At 53.8% G+C, this 22131-nt stretch overlaps 1 protein-coding gene across 14 annotated transcripts in view; it reads left to right on the forward strand.

Annotated features, from left to right (window-relative positions):
- The window catches only part of MROH1 (maestro heat like repeat family member 1), a 126063-nt gene that overhangs the window by 35741 nt on the left and 68191 nt on the right, over positions 1-22131 (forward strand). For 12 of the 14 annotated variants that reach the window (XR_009214873.1, XM_032760759.2, XM_032760761.2 and 9 more), the window contains 6 exons: positions 2319-2450; positions 3117-3279; positions 3364-3462; positions 13424-13575; positions 14350-14490; positions 14942-15034. Coding sequence is in view for 13 of the 14 variants with exons in the window: in XM_032760759.2 (XP_032616650.1) it covers positions 2319-2450; positions 3117-3279; positions 3364-3462; positions 13424-13575; positions 14350-14490; positions 14942-15034 (780 nt within the window). In the remaining variant the exon portion in view is untranslated. Of the gene's footprint in view, positions 1-2318; positions 2451-3116; positions 3280-3363; positions 3463-9901; positions 10428-13423; positions 13576-14349; positions 14491-14941; positions 15035-22131 lie in introns of those variants that run through there. The other 2 variants (XM_058444132.1, XM_032760776.2) reach the window with 2 other exon arrangements.

Here is a 22131-nt window from a genome sequence, read left to right on the forward strand (position 1 = left end):
TTGTGGGCCTGGGGCGAAACCATGATAGTTTGTAACTCGTTCCGCAGAGTGGCGGTGAGCAAGCCTGTCTGCTGCTACTGATGCTGGGATTCTCAACGTTTGAGACAGTTGCGTGATTCCGAACACATGTGCCACAGCCACGTGCGGCAAGTGCATGTGGGCCTGGGAGCTACCTGGCGCTGCCCTGTCACCGGCACTGCTGCATGCCAGGGCCACGTGCATGTCAAGTGGCTGGGTGTCAACTTCAAATAGTTTCTGAACAAAACCAAGACTTTCATGAAGCTCCCAAGCCTTCCTACTATTGTTTCTCCTTCAGACGACCTTGTCATGCTCTCCTTCAAATGTCCTGCGTGGCTGTCTTCACTGAGCCGGTAGCACTTCTCCCATGTGGGGCTACCTCCACCTGCCCTGGCTGCCATAGCTGTCAGAGTGGATGAGGGGAGTGCAGACCCTGTGATCATCAGTGTCTGATCTGGTTTGAATCTGTGTCCCCACCCAAATCTCATGTTGAAATGTAATCCCCAGTGCTGGAGGTGGGGCCTGTGGGAGGTGACTGGATCCTGGGGGCGACTTCCCCCTTTGGTGCTGTTCTCATGATAGAGTTCTCAGATCTGATTGTTTGAAAGCACGTGGCTCCTCCTCCTCCTCCTTCACTGTCTTCCTCCTGCTTAGGCCATGTAACATGTGCCTGCTTCCCCTTCATTTTCCACCATGATTGTGTTTTCCTGAGGCCTGCCCAGCCATGCTTCCTGTACAGCCTGCAACTTTGAGCTAATGAAACCATTTTTCTTTGTAAGTTACCCAGTCTCAGGTATTTCTTCTTTTTTTTTTTTTCTTTGAGACAGTCTTGCTCTGTCGCCCAGGCTGGAGTGATGTGATCTCGGCTCACTGCAACCTCCGCCTCCTGGGTTCAAGCTTTTCTCCTGCCTCAGCCTCCCAAGTAGCTGGGATTACAGGTGCCTGCCACCATGACTGGGTAGTTTGTGTATTTTTTTTTTTATTTTGAGACAGAGTCTTGCTCTGTGGCCCAGGCTGTAGTGCAGTGGCGCGATCTCAGCTCACTGCAACCTCCGCCTCCCGGGTTCAAGCGATTCTTCTGCCTCAGCCTCCCGAGTAGCTGGGACTACAGGTGTGCGCCACCACACATGGCTAATTTTTGTATTTTTAGTAGAGATGGGGTTCCACCATATTGGCCAGGCTGGTCTCGAACCCCTGACATCAGGTGATCCGCCCGCCTCGGCCTCCCTAAGTGTTGGGATTACGGGCGTGAGCCCCCACTCCCGGCCTGTACTTTTTTTTTTAGTAGAGATAGGGTTTCACCATGTTGGCCAGGCTGGTCTTGAACTCCTGACCTCAGGTGATCTGCCCACCTCGGCCTCCCTAAGTGTTGAGATTACAGGCGTGAGCCACCGTGCCTGTTCGGGTTTTTGCGGGTCACCTCTTTATACCCATGTGAGAATGGACAACAGAGCCTGTGGGCCGCTGGGCTGCCCTGTGCCGGCCCCTCCTGGCACCATGTTGCCTGGTGCAGGCTGCTCTCAGGGTGGTGGAGGGAGGGGCCGTGGTGGGTGCATCACTGGGGAGGGGCTGTCAACACAGGGTGGCCGGGTGCCCCAGGGTCCTTTCCTGGGTTGGGCAGTAGCCTACTCTGCTGTGTGCCCCCACGGGTCCCAGCTTTCAGTCCCAGTCCTTGGGGTGTCCCCAGTTGAGGCAAGGACGGTGTATGCTCTTTGGATTTACAGTGGAGGTGGTGGTCGACAGGAGAGCTGCTTAGGGGGAGGATGAAGGCAGGTGGTTGGACTCTTGGAGGGTTAACCTGGGAGGTGGAGGTGGCCTGGGGGCGTGGCAGAAGGTGGTGTGGTGGGTGGTGTTTTTCCTTAGCAGCCTTGGGGAGGGGCCATTGGATACAAGCACTAACCTAGCGGCAGAGACTGAGGCCATGACCACTGAGCTGGGGACAGGAGGGTGCTCCTCCTCTGACAGGGGAGGGCAGGGCAAGGAGGCAGAAGGGTCCTGGGAGCGTCACGTGACTAGGAGACCCTAATGGCTGCCCCTGGAGGAGAGAAGCCCCCTGCCTCGCCCTCTGCATGTTGGTTGTCTGGCACAGGATAACGCTCCACCCTTCTGGAGATGGGCTGTGAGTGTGAGGCTTGCAGGTCGGCTTTTAGGGCGTGAGGAGTGATCAGGTGTACCCTTCCCCTCCTGCGCTTGAGGCAGAGAGATTTGTGCGGTTTTGTCTTGTAGAGACGGTGACAGGCACTCAGACTGTCTGGGCGTGGGGCTCACTTGGGACCGTCCTGGACGGTGTCTTTCCGCAGCTGGCGCACCCATACCGAGCGGCGGTCCTGAGGGCCATGGAGAGGGTCCTGAGCAGTCGCGCCAGTGAGCTGGACAAGGATACAGCCAGCACCATCATCCTCCTGGCCTCCAGCGAGATGACCAAGACGAAGGTATTCAGCAGGCCCTCTGGCCTCGCAGAGTCAGGCCTAGCTTGGGAAGGGAAGCTGCTTCTTGGCCTTTCTACCAGCAGCCTTGAGAGTATATGGTGATGTTTGGCTGCCTTGGGCTGGCAGAGGCCCCTCGGTCTCATGTACCACCCTGCAGGGGTGGGGGATGGTCCCCTGTGATTTTCAGAGGCAGCAACTGAAGCAGAGAGCAAGTTGCCAGAACTCAGCACACGCAGGACCGTGGTGTGCATGCAGCCAGGGCCAAAGGCTGTGCCCGGCATTGGGGTTGGTGCAGGGCTCCGGTGGGCCTAACTCTCGGGGCACTGAGCGCAGCCCCCTCTCACCAGGGCTCTGCTTCTCCTGTGTGTGTGGGGTCTCCTAGCAGCCCCTCACGTCTCACCAGGGCTCTGCTTCTCCTGTGTGTGTGGGGTCTCCCCAGCAGCCCCTCACCTTTCACCAGGGCTCTGCTGCTCCTATGTTTGGGGTCTCCTCAGCAGCCCCTCAGCAGGGGAGGCTGTGCCTGCCACCTTCCCTGACCTGCACTTTCTAGGGACACTAAAAACAGCGTGCGCTTGTCCGAGGCTGGCAGTGACTGAGGGCAGAATGTCTTGGTCTTGCCTTTTGGGAGATTTCAGGGAGAGGTTCTACCTGCTGGTGTTTTGGGTTCAGGACCTGGTCTGGGACTGGCAGCAGGCGGCGAGTGGCGTCCTGGTGGCCGTGGGAAGGCAGTTCATCAGCAAGGTGATGGAGGAGCTGCTGCGCAGGCTGCACCCTGGGACCTTGCCACACTGCGCCGTGCTGCACACCCTCGCTAGCCTCTCGGTGGCCAACGGTAGGTGACGCGCAGCCCGCCCCAGGAGGAGCACGGGGCACTGGAAGCCTTGGCAGAGGCCTTTGACACTGTCCTCTCTCACAGCGTTCGGCGTAGTCCCCTTCCTGCCATCCGTCCTGAGCTCCCTGCTGCCTGTGCTGGGCATGGCCAAGCAGGACACGGTGCGTGTGGCGTTCTGCTCCGGTAAGAGGCGGCCTCGTCACCTTCTGTCTCAAGTGCCCCTTTGTGGGTGGCCGTTGCCGGGCATGCCTGTTTTAGGGGGACAGGTGGGCACTTTAGGCTGCAGGAAGGGGGGCTGTTGGAGGGAGGGGCCCCCTGGCTGAGGCTGCTGGCTGGTTGGGGGGCTCATGCGGGGCTGACACAGCCTCTGTCTCTTGTTTCTCTCTGCTCCTGGGGAGTCCCCCACCTTACACTGTGGGTCCACTGAGGCCTGGACATGCCTGGGGGGTAGGAAGAGACTTCCTCAAAGCCATGACTTTTTGTTTTCCTCCCCACTCCAGGCTAGAAAAGTGTCCACTCTCTGGGCATCTCAGGACCCAGGGGATGGGGGCACATTCATTCACCCCCACCCTCTGCCAGGAGCTCCGTTCTTGGCAGCAGTGCCCACAGCCCTCTGTGTGCCTGGCAGGGGACTGCGGGCATGTCATGGGCCCGGACCTTGGTTTCCGCCGCCACTGACAGTAGGGGAGTGGTTGGTGGGATTGGAGGGCATTTCTGTTAGAGGAGGGTGTGGAGATTGGAGATCCTGAGGTGCCCTTAGTGCCCTCACAGCCCACGGCCTCATGTTCCCAGTGTCCCATGTCAGGAAGATGGCCAGCCCTGGTAGCTGGCCGAGAGGAGAACAGGACCCTCGTGCCCAGGGGACCAGCCCTTGTACAGACCCAGCCCTCTGGGGCAGGGGTGGGTTAGGTTCCAGGCCTCCTCCCTAGGCAGCAGGTGTGGGAGGGCCCTGTGATGGGAGAGGGGCCTGGTGGGGCCCGTGCAGGGCATGTTTTCAAAGCATGGAGGGAGTAGTTACAGGACTGGGCTGGGCTCTGTTGACTGAAGGGTTGGTTTGGAGCATTTGGACCCACCTGCTCTGCTCCTGGTGACTTTGGGTTCAGATCACAGGGCTCCTGCCACCCTCTCCTCAGCCCCTGTGCTCCGTCTCCCCTGGCCCTGCTCTTTGATAGATGCCTTCATCTTTGGGGCACTCCTTCACAGGCTCTTTCTCACCTGTGGGTGAGGGCTGGGCCCCTTGGGTAGAAGGGATAGTAACCCCATGTGGCCCAGTTTTGGCTAAAAATGGGATTGGTGACAGGATAGGGGCAGCTGCACACTGAGCCAGGTGTGAAGGAGCAGAGAGTGGAAGTGGGTGTGAGTGTGGACTCAGGTGCATAGGGTGCAGGACGTGCCATCCAGGCTGCAGGGCGGAGACAGAACCGGGCAGCTGGGGCACCTGCTGATCCCTCTGTCTCTGTGCTGCATGCTTATCGCCCCTTCCCGCCACTCCTCTGGGAAGTACATGGCCTGATCCCTGCAGCCACTGAGGCTCTAAGCAGAAACGGACTTGCGGTTCTGACACCTCTTGCTTACCTTCCCCTTCATAGGGGGCCTGCTGCTCCTCTGGGCCCTGCCATGCTGGCACTTTCCTCCATGTGTCAAACACATGGGTTCAGCGTGGGGCCTCGTCATGCAGGACGTGTGCTCCCCACCACAAATGGAACGTTCCCTGTTTACTTCTGGAGGGGATGGTGGTACTGCTGGCTGGAGCAGCCTGGGGCCAGAGGAGGCCATATCAACCGGGTGAGGCCTAGTGGTGGGGGCAGTGGCAGGCCTGCGTCCACTGCGGGAGGGTGCAGGTCCAGCCAGGACAGGCAGTGTGCCAAGGACAGGAGTGCCCTCAGGGCACTGCAGCCAGGAGGCGAGGAGCCACAGGAAAGACTCCCAGTGGTGGAGGCACGGCTGGCCTGGCCACGCCGTCCAGCAGGGCAGGCATCCAGTAATTCCTCCCGGCGGAGGAACCCCTCCAGTAGGAAAGGTGGCAACAAAAGAAACAGACACTAATTGGAGATGTAGATGGTTCAGGGAAAAGAAAATAACAGAGAAAGAAAATCTCCGATTAATGTCCTCAGGGAAATAAGTGGGCATCATGCATTCACGGGACAAGAGGTGTCACCATGGAGAAGCCACATTCAGAGAATAAAATTGGCCTTCTGTGAATTAAAGATGCCATAATAGAAATGGGAAAAATAATAGAAAAATTGGAAGAGAAAGTTGTGGAAATTTCCAGAAAATAGAGGAAAAAGGCAAAAATGTGGAAAGTAGGAGAGAAAGAGAAGAATGAACTAGCAGGCTGAACCCTGAAGCCAGCATTCCAATCAGAGGCACCCTAGAAAGAATGGACAGGGATGGGAGGTCAAGAGATGACGCAAAAGCATGCCCCAGTGGCCAGTGACTCATGCCTGTAATCCCAGCACTTTGGGAAGCTGAAGTGGGCGGATCACTTGAGGTCAGGAGTTCAAGACCATTCTGGCCAACATGGCGAAACCCCGTCTCTACTAAAAATACAAAAAAATTAGCCAGATGTGGTGGCACCTACTTGTAATCCCTGATACTCTGGCTGAGACAGGAGGATTGCTTGAACCTGGGAGGCGGAGGCTGCAATGAGCCAAGATTGCACCACTGTACTCTAGCCTGGGTGACAGAGTGAGACTCTGTCTCAAAACAAAAAAATCAAAACTAGCTGGGCATGGTAGCTTACACCTGTAATCCCAGTACTTTGGGAGGCCATAATGGAAGGATCACTTGATCCCAGGAGTTCGAGACCAGGCTGGGCAACATGGTGAGACCCCATCGTTACAAAAAATATTTTTAAAAATTTGCCAGGTATGGTAGCACATGTCTGTATTCCAGCTCCTTGGAAGGCTGAGGCAGGAGGATTGCTTGACCCTGGGAAGTTGAGGCTGCAGTGAACCAAGATCAAGCCACTGAACTCCAGCCTGGGTGACAGAGCAAGACTCTGTCTCAAAAAAAAAAAAAAAAAATCAAAACCTAATAACATAACAGTGGTGGGCTTCTGCTTCTGGCCTTATGGTGGTCTGTTATTCTGAAAAACCTTTCCACTACAGAATACCTGCAATGCTGATGAGTTGACCAGCATCCTTCTGATCAATCAGAAGGAGAAACCTAGGCCCACAGAGGCCAAGAGGGGAGGTAAGGGGTTAGAGCTCTCCAGTGGCCCCTGGGCACCTGCCTGCCTTGATTTCTCATGGGAGACAAGGCCTTTTTTTTTTTTTTTTTTTTTTTTTTGAGACGGAGTCTCGCTCTGTCGCCCAGGTTGGAGTGCAGTGGCACGATCTTGGCTCACTGCAAGCTCTGCCTCCTGGGTTCACGCCATTCTCCTGCCTCAGTCTCTCCGAGTAGCTGGGACTACAGGTGCCCGCCACCACGCCCGGCTAATTTTTTGTATTTCTAGTAGAGACAGGGTTTCACCGTGGTCTCGATCTCCTGACCTCATGATCTGCCCGCCTCGGCCTCCCAAAGTGCTGGGATTACAGGCGTGAGCCACCGCGCCCGGCCAGATAAGGCCTTTCTTTGTACTGGGACAGAGCCCACCTGTACCAGACCGTCCAAGGCCCCTCCTCAGCAAAAAGTGATTGATGAGGAACCTTCCAGTGTGCGCCCTGGGAGGTAGTCTATTTTCTTTTAGAATTTCTTTTAAATCCTCTCTCCTGAGAATTTGTAACCATGGTCTGTCCTGATGTAGTTGTAGGGTTCAAAGTTATTCTTTGTGTTGGACTGGGAAGCCCTTAAGCTGAGACCTTAGCCTTGTAAATGGGCTGGACTGAAGTGTCCTGGGTGGGGTGGCCAGTGTCCTACTGAATGTTTGCGTCCCAGTCAGGCTGCATGGCAGTGGCTCTGGCCTGGGCTGCGTGGCTGTGGGAAGCAGCGCTTCCCTGGAGCTCAGGGTCTCGGCTCTGGTGTGGGGCCAGCAGCTCCCCACAGATCAGGACAAGCAGTATCAGTTACAATCACAAAGCACACACGTCAGCACACAAAAGAAGGAGCATTAGAGCAGAAAGTCACATAATTTGGATTGATGAGATACAGGATAAAAATAGCAAGGTAAAGAGGTGAAAGGGAGAAAGGACAGGGTCCTGTGAGGACAGAGCCAGTGTGAAAAGAGAACCAAATACAGTCTAGAAACACAACTATAACCATTTCCATTAAAGAGTAAGGGGTGGGTGTGGCAGCCGGTTGCAGACACTGAAGAGAGTGCACCAGCTGGACAGGGGTCTGGGGACAACCCGGAGGGTAGCCCTGAGCTGGCAGAGAGAAGGTGGTACGGGGCAGGCATCAGGTGAGCTGGCCTAGCACCCCCCGCTAGAGAGCATGAGTCCAGAAGAGGTGAGAAGAGGCCCAGGCTCACCGGCATCATCAAAGGGAGACGCTGTGGAGGGGCCGCCAGGAGCCGCTGACTTTCACAGCCAGTGCCAGACCTGTTCCCTGGAGCCCTGTCACCACCACTCAGGGCAGAAGGATGCTATGGGGCTGGGGCAGAGCAGGAGTCCCCACCCCCTGCACTGGAGAGGGTGTGGAGGCTCTGGGTGCTGCGGGTGAGTGACAGGTGTGCAGGGGATCCCCGCGCCAGCAAGAAAGGAGCTGAGGAGGAGCGAGAGGCAGGCAGCCCCTTGCCCTTTTCTCTGCCGGGGAGGGAAGTGTTGTGTAGCTTTAGGGAAACCACTGCAGTGTTGCAGTCCCAGGATTTCTATGCAGTGCGTCGCTCCTGCGGGGCTAGCAGCCTCCCTGCAGACAGCCTGCAGGTTCCACTGGAATCCTCATGCTGTGCCACCTGACCCTCCCTGGCCTCTGTGGTCTCTGCAGGGTGGGAAGTGGGAGCTGAGCCCTCCCATCTCACTGTATGAGTCAGGCCGTTGCAAGTTTTGTCATTACTGTGGTCTCCTCACCTACCCAGACCTGAGCAAGGCAGAAAACACAGAAACTAATGCTTTAGAAATAAGCAGTCGGCAAAGCGTTATGTTTTATACCTAGTTCTTTGAAATAAGTGAATTAAATACTTAAGCTGCTGCCTAATCAAGAGAAGAGGGAGAAACAAGCCAAGTGGTAAACAGGAGGTGAATAGATGTGGGGACAGCGAGGGGTGGTGTGGGGACCGCCGGGGGATGTGAGGGGTGGCGTGGGGACCGTGAGAGGGATGGTGGGGGGTGGCGCAGGGGCCTTGAGGAGACGTGAGGGGCAGTGCGAGGACCGTGGGGGGATGGTGAGGGGCGGCGGGGGGACCACAAGGGACCAGCAAGGGCCACCGAGGGGACTGCGTGCCCAGTGCAGCCCCTCTGAAAGCCCGGCAGCGAGTGCTCTAGGAGAGCGCCAGTTCCCAGGCAGTGCTCTGCAGGCTCCACAGTGAGCTCTCTCCCAGTCCTCAGGGCTGTGTCACCCCGGGGAAATGAAGCAAAAAGGACAGTTTCCAATTTTTTTTTTTTTGGAGATAGGGTTTCGCTCTGTCACCCAGGCTGGAGTGCAGTGGTGTGATCTTGGCTCACTGCAACCTCTTGCCTCCCAGGCTGCAGTGATCCTCCCACCTCAGCTCCCCGAGTAGCTGTGACCAGAGGTGCCCGGCACCACACCCGGCTAATTTTTATATTTTTAGTAGAGACGGGGTTTCCCCATGTTGGCCAGGCTGGTCTTGAACTCCTGACCTCAGGTGATCTGTCCACCTCGGCCTCCCAAAGTGCTGGGATTACAGGCATGAGCCACTGTGCCCGGCCCCAAATTCTTTTTGTGACCTGAGCATCACCACAAAAGAGATCCAGGGACCAGCCTCACTCAGGGTCTGCCCTCCCCCATGTCCCTGCTGCTGAACCCAAGTCAGAGATGATGGTTTCAGGTGCCTTTGTTGGGATACGGTGACCCTTGATACCCCAAAACTTGGAACGAAGCAGATTCCTATCACCTCGCATCCCCCGCTGTGATTGCTGACCCTAGGAACAATATCCGTATTGCCTGGCACAGGGGCTGGCTCTGTCCTGACAGGGGGGTCACCCCAGGAGTGAGAGGCCAGCTCCACATTGGGAGGGTGGGCCCTCACACTGATCGACATAAGAAGGAAAACCACACGGCCACTGCCCTTATTGTTGATCCCTATTAAAAACTCAGGCTAGGCCGGGCGCAGTGGCTTGCGCCTATAATCCTAGCACTTTGGGAGGCTGAGGCAGGCAGATTGCCTGAGCTCAGGAGTTTGAGACCAGCCTAGGCAACATGGTGAAACTCCATCTCAACTAAAATACAAAAAAATTAAATTAGCCGGCTGTGGCAGCGTGTGCCTATAGTCCCAGCTACTCGGGAGGCTGAGGCAGGAGAATTGCTCGAACCCGGGAGGCAGAGGTTGCAGTGAGCCAAGATCGCGCCACTGCATTCCAGCCTCAGTGACAGAGTGAGACTGTCTCAAAAAAAAAAAAAAAAAAAACTCAGGCTGGGCCTGGTGGCCTACGCCTGTAATCCCAGCACTTTGGGAGGCCGAGGTGGTTGGATCGCTTGAACCCAGGAGTTTGAGACCAATCTGGGCATCGTAGTGAGACCTCTGTTTCCAAAAAACTATAAAATAAAATTAGCCAGGTACAGTGTCACGCACCTGTAGTCCTAGCTACTTGAGAGGCTGAGGTGGGAGGATCACTTGAGCCCAGGAGGTCGAGGCTGCAGTGAGCTAAGTTGGTGTCACTACAGTCACTACACTCCAGCCTGAGTGACAGACCGAGACCCTGTCTCAAAAAAAAAAAAAAAAAAAAAAAAAAAACCAAAATCCTACAATCAACCACACAAAGAATGGAAGAAACCAAATGTTTTTGGTCTTCACTTAATAAAATTGTTTATATAAAATCCCAACACATTCCCACAAATTATTAGAGGTGACAAGAATTTAGCAGGATGCTGTTGGAGGACCAGCAGCTAAAGCTTATCTGCATTCCTGTGTACTAGACTCAGAGGTGCCAGCTGCTCTGTGAATCTGTCATCGCGGATTCTGGTGAGCTTCTGATGAGAGTGCCGCAGGGCCTGAGTCGACCGTCGGGTTCGCGCCTGGAGGTGCTGGTGACCCTGAAGGCAGTGCTAGAAGATGGCCAGTGGCCCCATGAAGGGGACAAGGGGTACAGGTGGAGATTTTTTGTTTGGGTGGCGCTTCTCAGGGCCTTTGCTCTTGCAGGGTTGCTGCAGGGTCTGTGTCAGAGGGAGGCTTTATGGGGACCGCTGGCTACACAGGAGCCAAGTGGGGGGGTGTAGGAAGCACAGAGCATAGGTGCGGGTTCCAGTGGTCTCAGGGTCCCCTTCGGTGAGGTTGTCAGCCCATTGTGAGGAGGGGTTTGTGGTGAGAAAAGGGTGTGAAGCAGTTGCCCAAGCACGGAAAGCCAGGGACCGGCAAGCCTTGCAGGACTGTTGGGAGCACCTGCACCCTTTGATTCTTAGAGGCTGGGTTTAAAGTGATTTCTTAAGATACAAAAAAGTATAAATCACAAAGGAAAAGATTAACAAGTTTGACATGACAAATTAAAGGAATTTGTTCGTCAAGAGATCTGAAAAAATGTACAGAACTGCAGATGAACATCACTAAGAAAAAGAATTACCAAAGAAGATACTATAAATAGTTTTCTCTACTTTATAAGAAGTGGAAAGGCTCACCCATGGCCCTGGGAGCAGCAGTGGATGGGGCCTAAGTCCAGTGGGAACTTGCGCTCACACCCCAGCCTGGCCCTCTGCACCACGTTGCCATCAGCCCAGGGGGGCCTCACAGCAGCCCTGGGTCAGCTGCTACCACTGCCCTATTTTTTTTTTTTTTTTTTTTCTTTGAGACAATCTCATACTGTCGCCCGGGCTGGAGTGCAGTGGCGTGATCTCAGCTCACTGCAACCTCTGCATCCCGGGTTCAAGCGATTCTCCTGCTTCAGCCTCCCAAGTAGCTGGGATTACAGGTGCGTGCCACCACACCCAGCTAACTTTTTGTATTTTTAGTACAGACGGGGTGTCAACATGTTGCCCAGGATGGTCTCGAACTCCTGACCTCATGATTCACCCGCCTCAGCCTCCCAAAGTTCTGGGATTACAGGCGTGAGCCACCGTGCCCGGCCACTGCCTCATTTTATAAGTGAGGAAACTGAGGCACAAAGAGGCTGAGTAACTCATCCCAGGCCATACACCCGGGGAGTGGGAGAGCCAGGACTAGGCCAGCCTGCACCTCTGAGCTGCCTTTTAAAGCAGATGTGGGATGAACTCCTAGGAAGTCAGAAGGGGAGACTACAGCTCAGAAAAATGGGGCAAGAAAAGGCCAGAACCATACAGCCAGCCAACATACAGAAAGGTGATCAGCCCACTATCTGCAAAGAGGTATTATCTCACATTAAGCAGTTGGGAGAAAATTAAAAGTAATTGTTTGAACATACCAAGTTTAGATTGTGCTTTGGAGCAGGGCCTGTAGCAGCGAGCTATTGGGATTGGCACTTGGTCGCCACTCTGGAGAGAGTGGGCCCATCAGAAGAACTCAAGATTGAGGCAACCGAGGTGGTCCCAGCAGTGCCCCCTTGGTCTTGTGCCTTGTGCGGCCCTTCTCCGTGTGGTGGGTGCATCCTTTGAGGCTCTGGACTTTGCCCTGAAGCTCATGGTCCCTTTGTGTTTCCTCCTCCAGTTTCTGCATCTCTGCCTGGTCCTCAGCAGGCTGTGTGAAAGGTGCTGGCCTCAGTTTCTCTCCCTGTCCCCCCATGTTCCCCCTTCACCCAGTGCCCAACTCCACTGACCACTCGCATGTCAGCACCTGAGTTTGGCCCATGTCCTGGGCTCCAGGCCCTACAGCCAGTGTTTTCTGACTCTCCACCCAGATGCCCACACCACTCGAAGCCTGGGTGGCCACCTGCCCAACCTCTGCCTGCTCCCAGCTCTGCCCTCAGGGTCAGCCCAAGGCCACCGCTGAGTCACATCCACAGGTCACATCCACGGTCACTGGCGCACTGTCAGGAGCTGCCCACCCGTGGGAGGGCCTTATGCTGACCCTGGCATCCTGGTGCCCCTCCGCCCTGCCGTTGTTCTCCCTGTGGCTCTTCCCGCCCACACTGTGCCCAGCACGGCAGCCTTGGGCAGAATGTGTGGCACAAGTCTGTCTATGAGGATGGGTGGGCATGGCGCTGCTCCCCTTGTCTCTGTGGCAGACTGGAGTGGGCAGGAACTTGTGGCCAGAGGGCATTTTGGGGAGGAGGTTGGTACTTGGCACCAGTTTTCTTTGGTGACAAGCACCAAGTGCAAATTAGGTGGCTTCAAACAACAGAAATGTATTTTCTGACAGTTTTGGAGACCGGAAGTCCAAGCTCAAGATGTTGGCAGGATTGGTTCCTTCTTGGGAGCCCAGAGAGAGAATTCATTTTAGGCTCCCCAGCTTCTGGTGGGGCCATGGATTCTGGGTGTCCTTGGCCTGAGGCTGCCTTGCCCCAGTCTGTGCCTCCATGTCACATGGCCATCTTCCTTCTGCCTCTGCCTCTCTTCTTATGAGGATGTTGTCATGTTGGAGTTACGGCCCACCCTATTTTGCTATGACCCCATTTTAACAGTCACATCTGGCCAGGTGCGGTGGCTGATGCCTGTAATCTCAGCACTTTGGGAGGCCAAGGTGGGCAGATCACTTGAGGTCAGCAGTTTGAAACCAGCCTGGCCAAAATGATGAAACCCTGTCTCTTCTAAAAATTTAAAAATTAGCCAAGTATGATGGTATACACCTGTAGTTCCAGCTAGGCGAGAGGCTAAGGCAGGAGAATTGCTTGAACCTGGGAGGCAAAGGTTGTAGTGAGCCGAAATCAAGCCACTGCATTCCAGCCTGGGTGACAGAGCAAGACTGTGTCACAACACACCAGCCTGAGTGACAGACCGAGCAAGACTCTGTCTCAAAAAAAAAGTCACATCTGCAAAAACCCTATTTCCAATAAGGCCATGAATTTGGAGGGACGCTTTTCACCCCTGTGTAGTCCTGGAGTTCTGTGCTTGGCTGGTGTACTAGGGAGGGCATCTTGCAGGCTGCCATGGGATTTCTGGAAGGGGCAGGAGGCAGACATAGGTGCTGAGGATCGTCACAAACCCATGGCCTGCAGCCACTTACCACCGGCCGGTGTTGTAGCTCTGCAGCGCTTCAGTGAGGGTGCCCTGGAATACCTGGCCAACCTGGACCGAGCCCCAGACCCCACGGTCAGGAAGGACGCCTTTGCCACCGACATCTTCAGCGCCTACGATGTTCTCTTCCACCAGTGGCTGCAGAGTCGAGAAGCCAAGGTATGCCCCGTGGCTGCATCAGTCCACACGTGATGCCAGGGCGCTCTCCTCCCCACATTCCCTGCCCATGGCAAATTGATCAGAGGGTGGTGGTGTTGCGTTGGCGAGCAGAGGTGCCCAATGAGAGGTGGCTCACCTTTACTTATTTTTTTGAGACAGAGTCTCACTCTGTCACCCAGGCTGGAGTGCAGTGGCATGACCTTGGCTCACTGCAGCCTCCGCGTCCCTGCTTCAAGCGATTCTCATGTCTCAGCCTCCTGAGTAGGTGGGATTACAGGCGCCTGCCACCACTCCGACTAATTTTTGTGTTTTTAGTAGAGATGAGGTTTTGCCATGTTGGCCAGGCTGGTCTCGAACTCCTGACCTCAGGTGATCCACCCGCCTTGGCCTCCCAAAGCTCTGGGATTACAGGTGTGAGCCACCGTGCCCGGCCACCTTTAGGCTGCCACACCTGCGCAGGGCCCCGTCTGCAGTCCCCATACTTGTGACTTGTGCCAGAGGGGCCTAGTCACTGTGGGTTTTCCCTTCTGCCCAGAGGCCCAGTGCTGCTGGTGGGGCACTGAGCATCTCCTACAAACCCCCTGGGCCTGGCCAGCATCTGGCTTGCTGTGGTCTCCCCACAGCTGACCTCTGGGTGCTGGGCTCACGTCCCAGCCCCCGTAGCACCCACTGGTAGCCCAGTGTTCATTCACGTCCGTCACGGGTGCCGGGCATGCTCTGAGCAGTCGGTGTTGACTGAGCAGTGTAAGCTTCCTGCCCGCTGTCCCCTCTCAGCTCCGTCTTGCTGTGGTGGAGGCTCTGGGGCCTATGAGCCATCTGCTGCCCAGTGAGAGGCTGGAAGAGCAGCTGCCCAAGCTCCTCCCTGGGATCCTCGCCCTCTACAAGAAGCATGCCGAGACCTTCTACTTGTCCAAGGTATCTGCAGGCAGGGGGGGTCTACTGTCCCTGAGGACCCCTCCAATCGGACTCCCCGGGGGTGGCCGTGAGTCCTCTGCTAGGGCTCAGTGGTGGGTGGGGGTGGCCCCGAGTTCTCTGCTAAGGCTCCGTGGTGGGCTGTGAAGGACAGGGCCCTTGTGGGGACCAGCTTAGTTTTCCCATCGCTCTGCCCTGGACTGTGCCGGGAACCTGGGCCTCTTGGTCCATGGCACCTGCGGCTTAGGGAGCTCCCCTCCTGGGCCCTCCCCACCCTCCTCCCTGGCTCTGAGTTCTAGAGGTAGATGAAGGGCCTCATTTGAGCCCCAAGGTGGGGCCCAGGTCCTCCTGGCCCATGTCTTCCCGTGGCCCAACTGGGAGGCTCTGGTTGACCTCAGTCAGTTTCGGGGGGCTGGAGGTAGGACTGACGGCCTCTTCTCCCTACCCCGAGCAGAGCCTGGGCCAGATCCTTGAGGCAGCCGTGAGTGTGGGCAGCCGCACACTGGAGACCCAGCTGGATGCCCTCTTGGCTGCACTGCACTCCCAGGTAGGAGGTGGGCGTCGGGGCAGGTCCAGGTTCTGCACACTCTTCTGTGGGAAGTTGCTGGACAAGGGGTGCAGAAAGCAAGTCGGGGTGGACGGCTCAGCCACGTGGGGCTGAGGACTGGGCATTCCCTGAAGGTCACTTATGTGACTTCTTAGCGATGTGGCGATGCTCTTGCCCTGCCCAGCAGTGGCACATGCAGGAGACATAGGAGCCCCCAAGATGGAGGTGGCAGGAGTGGGTGCCCAGGCCCAGTGCAGGCCCGGTACAGGTAGTCCCGGAGAAAAGTCAGCGCAGCCACTTTGGCTGCCAGTTGGGGGAGACTGCCCTGGGTTTCTGGGGACGGACCTCAGAGAAGCAGAGGAGAGGCCCTGGGCTGCAGGACGGGGGTCTTGAAGGCCCTGCTGGAGAGGAAGCAATGTGGGGAGGAGGCTGAGCAGCTGGGGCAGCTGGGGCCCCTCCCCAGATCGGGTGAATGAGGCCTGAGAACGACTGAGGGACGCAGGTGCTGGGTCACCCATGACCTTGGCACTGGGGGTCATCTGTCCATGGGACTTTCTGGATGAGAGAGGAGAAGGGCAGGGAGCTAGAGAGGGTAGTGTGGTGAAGTCTGCAAGGAGACTTTCTGAAAAGAAGTGTGGAGGTGTGGGCTTGTGTGGAGGTGGGTTTACTGCTTGGCTCTGCCCCTCACCTGGCCCACTCCAGCTGGGCCCCACTCTCCACCGCCTGGATGGTCCTGGCTGCATCCCAGAAACAAAGGGGAAGAGGGGACGGCAGCCACAGAGCTAGTAAACATAATGTAAGTGCTGTGAACAGTTACATGGTAACAAACTTAAAACTGTATGAAATGGTTAGGTTCCTAGAAAGATACAAATGTCAAAATTGGTACGAAAAGCAACAGAGAATTGAATAAGCCAACAAAGCAACAGAAATAATATTCTAAGACCTTTCTTCCTTAAAACAAGCCTGGGACCCAAATGGTTTCACAACTGAGTTCTACCAAACTTTTGAGGAACAATTAATTCCCGTCCAGTACAAGTACATTTGGAAATAGAAAAAGATCCTTCTGTGAGGTCTTGGTCAAATCTCAGTCAGAGCCGTATAAGGAAATGCAGGTGTGTAATGATGAGCATAGACATGAGGTTTTGCATAAAGTAGCAGGTTACTGAACCCAAGACCATACTTTATTTATTTATTTATTTATTTATTTATTTATTTATTTATTTATTTTGAGATGGAGTTTCGCTCTTGATGCCCTGGCTGGAGTGCTGTGGCACGATCTCGGCTCACTGCAACCTCTCCCTCTCGGGTACAAGCGATCTCCTGCCTCAGCCTCCTGAGTAGCTGGGATTACAGGTGCCCACCACCACACTTGGCTAGTTTTTTGTATTTTTAGTAGAGATGGGGTTTCACCATGTTGGCCAGGCTGATCGCAAACTCCCGACCTCAAGTGATCCACCCGCCTCGGCCTCTCAAAGTGTTAGGATTACAGGCATGAGCCACGGAGCCCAGCCAAGACTGTACTTTTCAAAACACCTTATGCGGGAGGGCTTAGTTCACAACGCAAGGCCTATCCAGCATTCAGCAGCTGTCAGTGCACTTCATCACAGTAATAGACTAAAGAAAAACAGTGTCTGAATTCAATCAATGCAGAAAAAACTTTTGATGATTTTTTCTTTTCCCCTGAGATGGAGTTTCGCTCTTCTTGCCCAGGCTGGAGTGCAATGGTGCGATCTTGGCTCACTGCAACCTCTGCCTCCCGGGTTTAAGTGATTCTCTTGCCTTAGCCTCCCAAGTAGCTGGGGTTACATGCACACGCGCCACCACACCTGGCTAATTTTTGTATTTTTAATAGAGACGGGGTTTCACCATGTTGGCCAGGCTGGTCACGAACTCCTGACCTCAAGTGATCCCCCTGCTTCAGCCTCCCAAAGTATTGGGATTACAGGCGTGAGCCACTGTGCCTGGCCTAAAATTCTTAACAACTAAGATTGGAAACGAACTTCCCTAACTTAACAAAGTTTGTATAGCTGAAACCTCGGTCTGCATCATAACTGATGGGAAGTGTTAGGCAATTCCCTGTGAGGTTACTAACAGGAAGGGCCTGCCTCTCACTGCAGATAGGGTCCTCTGCTGGTTCTATAGGGAAAGAAAAGAACCAGGAGGGAAGGGAAGATGGTCATTATTCATCACCTGTCCACCTTTCTGGCCAAGCTATTAGGACTAATCAGAAGTTCCTACAAGGCGTGGTGGCTCACATCTGTAATCCCAGCACTTTGGGAGGCTGAGGAGGAAGAACTGCTTGAGCCTAGGAGTTCGAGACCAACCTGGGCAACATAGGGAGACCCCATCTCTACAGAAAAAAATTAGCCGAATATAGTGGCACAGATCTGTAATCCCAGCTATTCAGGAGGCTGAGGTTGGAGGATCACTTGAGCCCAGGAAGTTGAGGCTGCAGTGAGCCATGATCATGCCACTGTACTCCAGCCTGGGTGACAGAAAGACCTTGTCTCAAAGAAAGAAAAAACAAGTTCTGCAAATTTGCCAGTTACAAGACCAACCTACAAAAGCCAAGAACATGGCCGGGTGCGGTGGCTCACGCTTGTAATCCCAGCACTTTGGGAGGCCGAGGCGGGCGGATCACGAGGTCAGGAGATCGAGACCACGGTGAAACCCCGTCTCTACTAAAAATACAAAAAATTAGCCGGATGTGGTGACGGGCGCCTGTAGTCCCAGCTACTCGGAGAGGCTGAGGCAGGAGAATGGCGTGAACCCGGGAGGCGGAGCTTGCAGTGAGCCGAGATCGCGCCACTGCACTCCAGCCTGGGTGACAGAGCGAGACTCCGTCTCAAAAAAAAAAAAAAATCCAAGAACATTTTTCTACACCAGCACTGACCAGCTAGAAAGTATATGAAAACACTATCTACAATAGCAACAGAAACTTATTAACAGCCAGGTGTCATGGCGCATGCCTGTGGTTCCAGCTACTCGAGAGGCTGAGGTGGGAGGATCGCTTGAGCCCAGGAGGTTGAGGCTGCAGTGACCTGTGATCGTGCCAGTGCATTCCAGCCTGGGCAACAGTGCAAGACTGTGTCTTAAAAAAAAAAAAAGGCCGAGTGCCATGGCTCATGCCTGTTATCCCAGCACTTTGGGAGGCCAAGGCAGGCGGATCACGAGGTCAGGAGATCGAGACCATCCTCGATAACACAGTGAAACCCTGTCTGTACTAAAAATACAAAAAAATTAACCGAGCATGGTAGCGGGTGCCTGTAGTCCCAGCTACTCGGAGAGGCTGAGGCAGGAGAATGGCATGAACCCCGGAGGCGGAGCTTGCAGTGAGCCGAGATTGTGCCACCGCACTCCAGCCTGGGTGACAGAGCGAGACTCCGTCTCAAAAAAAAAAAAAAAAAGGAAAAGGAAAAGAAACTTATTATGTATAGGAATTAATGGAGAATGTGCAAGAACTCTATGGAGAAAAAGTTCACAATTCTGAAAACGTAGTGAAAAAAAGAGATGTGGCATAGTATCATTTACAAAGTCTAAAAATGAGCGAAACAACACACATTTGCAAAAACTAGAAACAAAGAATGATTATCTACATGGGGGGAGGATGGGAGTAGAGAATGGATTGAAAAGGGAAATAAGAATATACAAAAGCTGAGAAGGTAGAAAAATGTGTTATTTCCTATTCTTTGAGCTATCCATTCATTTCTTTTGTTTTTCCATTGCGTTTTAGGTTTTGTTCACATTGATCTGTAGCAGTTATTTATTTAATTTTTTTAGAGACAGGGTCTTGCTCTGTCCTGCAGGCTGGAGTACAGTGATGTGGTCACAGCTCACTTCAGCTTCCAACACCTGGGCTCAAGCGATCCTCCCACCTCAGCCTACAGAGTAGCTGCGACTACAGGTGCACGCCACCATGCCTGGCTTTTTTTGTTTTTAATTTTTTGTAGAAATAGAGTCTTGGCCAGGCACAGTGGCTCGTGCCTGTAATCCCAGCACTTTGGGAGGCCGAGGCGAGCGGATCACCTGAGGTCAGGAGTTCAAGACCAGCCTGGCCAACATGGTGAAACCCTGTCTCTACTAAAAAATACAAAAAAAATTAGCTGGGTGTGGTGGCATGTGCCTGTAATCCCAGCTACTCAGGAGGCTGAGGCTGGAGAATCGTTTGAACCCAGGAGGTGGAGGTTGCAGTTGCAGTGAGCTGAGATCACGCCACTGCACTCCAGCCTGGGCAACAGAGTGAGACTCTGTCTCAAAAAAAAAAAAAAAAAAAAAAAAAAAAAAAGAGAGCCTCACTCTGTTGCCCAGGCTGGTCTCCAACTCCTGGCTTCAGGTGTTCCTCTTGTCTCAGCCTCCCAAATTATTGAGATTACAGGTGTGAGTCACTGCGCCTGGCCTATAGCAGTTATTTATAACCTTGTATTATACATGTGAAAATATTTGTTCCTACTTTGTCATGGAGTCATTAATTCATTCTTAAGACAGGGTCTCGCTTTGTCACACAGGCTGGAGTGCAGTGGCGACAACAGCTCACTGCAAGCCTCGGCCTCCCAGCTCAAGCGATCCTCCTGCCTCATCCCCTCCCCCAACCCCAGTAGCTGGGACCACAAATCATGCTACTTTGTCCTTTATCTTTTAACTCTGTTTATGACATTTTTTTGGCCATACAAAGTTGTATAATTTTTACATTATCATTTATCCATCTTTTATGTTATAGTTCAGGTTTTGTTATACATAGAAAACCCTTTCAAATTCAGTGATTAGTGGCTGGGCAGAGTGGCTCATACCTGTAATCCCAGCACTTTGGGAGGCCGAGGCAGGCAAATCACAAGGTCAGGAGTTTGAGACCAGCCTGGCCAACATGGTGAAACCCTGTCTCTACTAAAAATACAAAAAATTAGCCGGGCGTGGTGGCGGGTGCCTGTAATCCCAACTACTTGGGAGGCTGAGGCGGGAGAATTGCTTGAACCCGGCAGGTGGAGGTTGCAGTGAGCCGAGATTGCACCACCTCATTCCAGCCCAGGTGACAGAGTGAGATTCCGTCTCCAAAAAAAAAAAAAAAAAATTCAATAATTTTTGTTTTCTCAGTTCTCCCAATTTCCCCTACACTTTTTTTTTTTTTTTTTTTTGAGACGGAGTCTTTCTCTGTCCCCCAGGCTGGAGTGCAGTGGCGCGATCTCAGCTCACTGCAAGCTCCACCTCCCGGGTTCACGCCATTCTCCTGCCTCAGCCTCTCTGAGTAGCTGGGACTACAGGCGCCCGCCACCGCGCCCGGCTAATTTTTTGTATTTTTAGTAGAGACGGGGTTTTACCATGGTCTCGATCTCCTGACCTCGTGATCCGCCCGCCTCGGCCTCCCACAGTGCTGGGATTACAGGCTTGAGCCCCTACGCTTTTATTATTATTGTTATTGAGACAGAGTCTTTCACTCTGTCGCCCAGGCTGGAGTGCAGTGGTGCGATCTTGACTCACTGCAACCTCCGCCTCCTAGGTTCAAGTCATTCTCCTGCCTCAGCCTTCCAAGTAGCTGGGATTACAGGCATATGCTATGATGCCCGGCTAATTTTTATATTTTTAATAGAGATGGGGTATCACTATGTTGGCCAGGCTGGTCTTGAACTCCTGACCTCAAGTGATCCACCCACCTTGGCCTCCCAAAGTGCTGGGATTACAGATATGAGCCTCTGTGCCTGGCCCCCTATGCTTTTATTATTTAATCTGTCTGGGATTTATTTTAGGGAAGGAATGAGAATCCAACTGTATCTTTTTTCCAGATGAATACTCATTTGCATTAGTTATATATTGCTGTGTAACCAATTACCACAGAACTTACCACCTTAAAACAACAACATCTAAGCCAGGTGCAGTGGCTCATGCCTGTAATCCCAGCACTTTGGGAGGCCGAGGCAGGTGGACCACGAGGTCAGGAGTTCGAGACCACCCTGACCAACATGGTGAAACCCTGTCTGTACCAAAAATACAAACATTAGCCAGGAGTGGTGGCACGCACTTGTAATCCCAGCTACTCAGGAGGCTGAGGCAGGAGAATCACTTGAACCCAGGAGGCGGAGGTTGCAGTGAGCCGAGATCGCGCCATTGCACTGCAGCCTGGGAAACAGAGCGAGACTCTGTCTCAGTAAACAACAACAACATCTATTATCTCACAGTGGGTCCAGAAGGTGAGAGCAGCTCAGGGAGTCGCTCCAACTCAGGGTCCCTTGTTAGTTTACACCCATTCGTGCTGTCGGCCTGGGCCGTGCCATCTGAAGGCTCTACTGGGGTTGGAGGATCTGCTTCCAAGGCTGTTCATTCACATGGCTGTTGGCTGGAGGCCCCAGTTCCTCACCACATCGATCTCTCCATAAGGCCACTTGAGTGTCCTCACAACACGGTGGCTAGCTTCCTGCAGGGCAAGTGATCTGAAAGAGCGGGCAGGAAGCTGCAGCATCTTTTTTTTTTTTTTTGAGACGGAGTCTCGCTCTGTCGCCCAGGCTGGAGAGCAGTGGCGCGATCTTGGCTCACTGCAACCTCTGCCTCCCCGGTTCACGTCATTCTCCTGCCTCAGCCTCCCAAGTAGCTGGGACTACGGGTGCCCGCGACCACACCTGGCTAATTTTTTGTATTTTTAGTAGAGATGGGGTTTCACCATGTTAGCCAGGATGGTCTTGATCTCCTGACCTTGGGATCCACCCACCTTGGCCTCCCAAAGTGCTGGGATTACAGGCGTGAGCCACCGCGCCCGGCCAACTGCAGCATCTTGTATGATCATATTTGGTCTTTACAGTAGAAATAACAAGGAGCTCGCCGGGCGCGGTGACTCACACCTGTAATCCCAGCACTTTGGGAGGCCGAGGCGGGCGGATCACCTGAGGTCAGGAGTTAGAGACCATCCTGACCAACATGGAGAAAACCCGTCTCTATTAAAAATACAAAAATTAGCCAGGTATGGGTGGCACACGCCTGAGGCTGAGGAGAATCGCTTGAACCCGGGAGGCGGAGGTTGCAGTGAGCCAAGATCGCACCATTGCACTCCAGCCTCGGCAACAAGAGTGAAACTGTTTCAAAAAAAAAAAAGAAAAAGAAATAACAAGAAGCTA

The sequence above is a fragment of the Hylobates moloch genome, unplaced genomic scaffold (assembly GCF_009828535.3).
Source record: "Hylobates moloch isolate HMO894 unplaced genomic scaffold, HMol_V3 SCAFFOLD_9, whole genome shotgun sequence".
NCBI lineage: Eukaryota > Metazoa > Chordata > Mammalia > Primates > Hylobatidae > Hylobates > Hylobates moloch.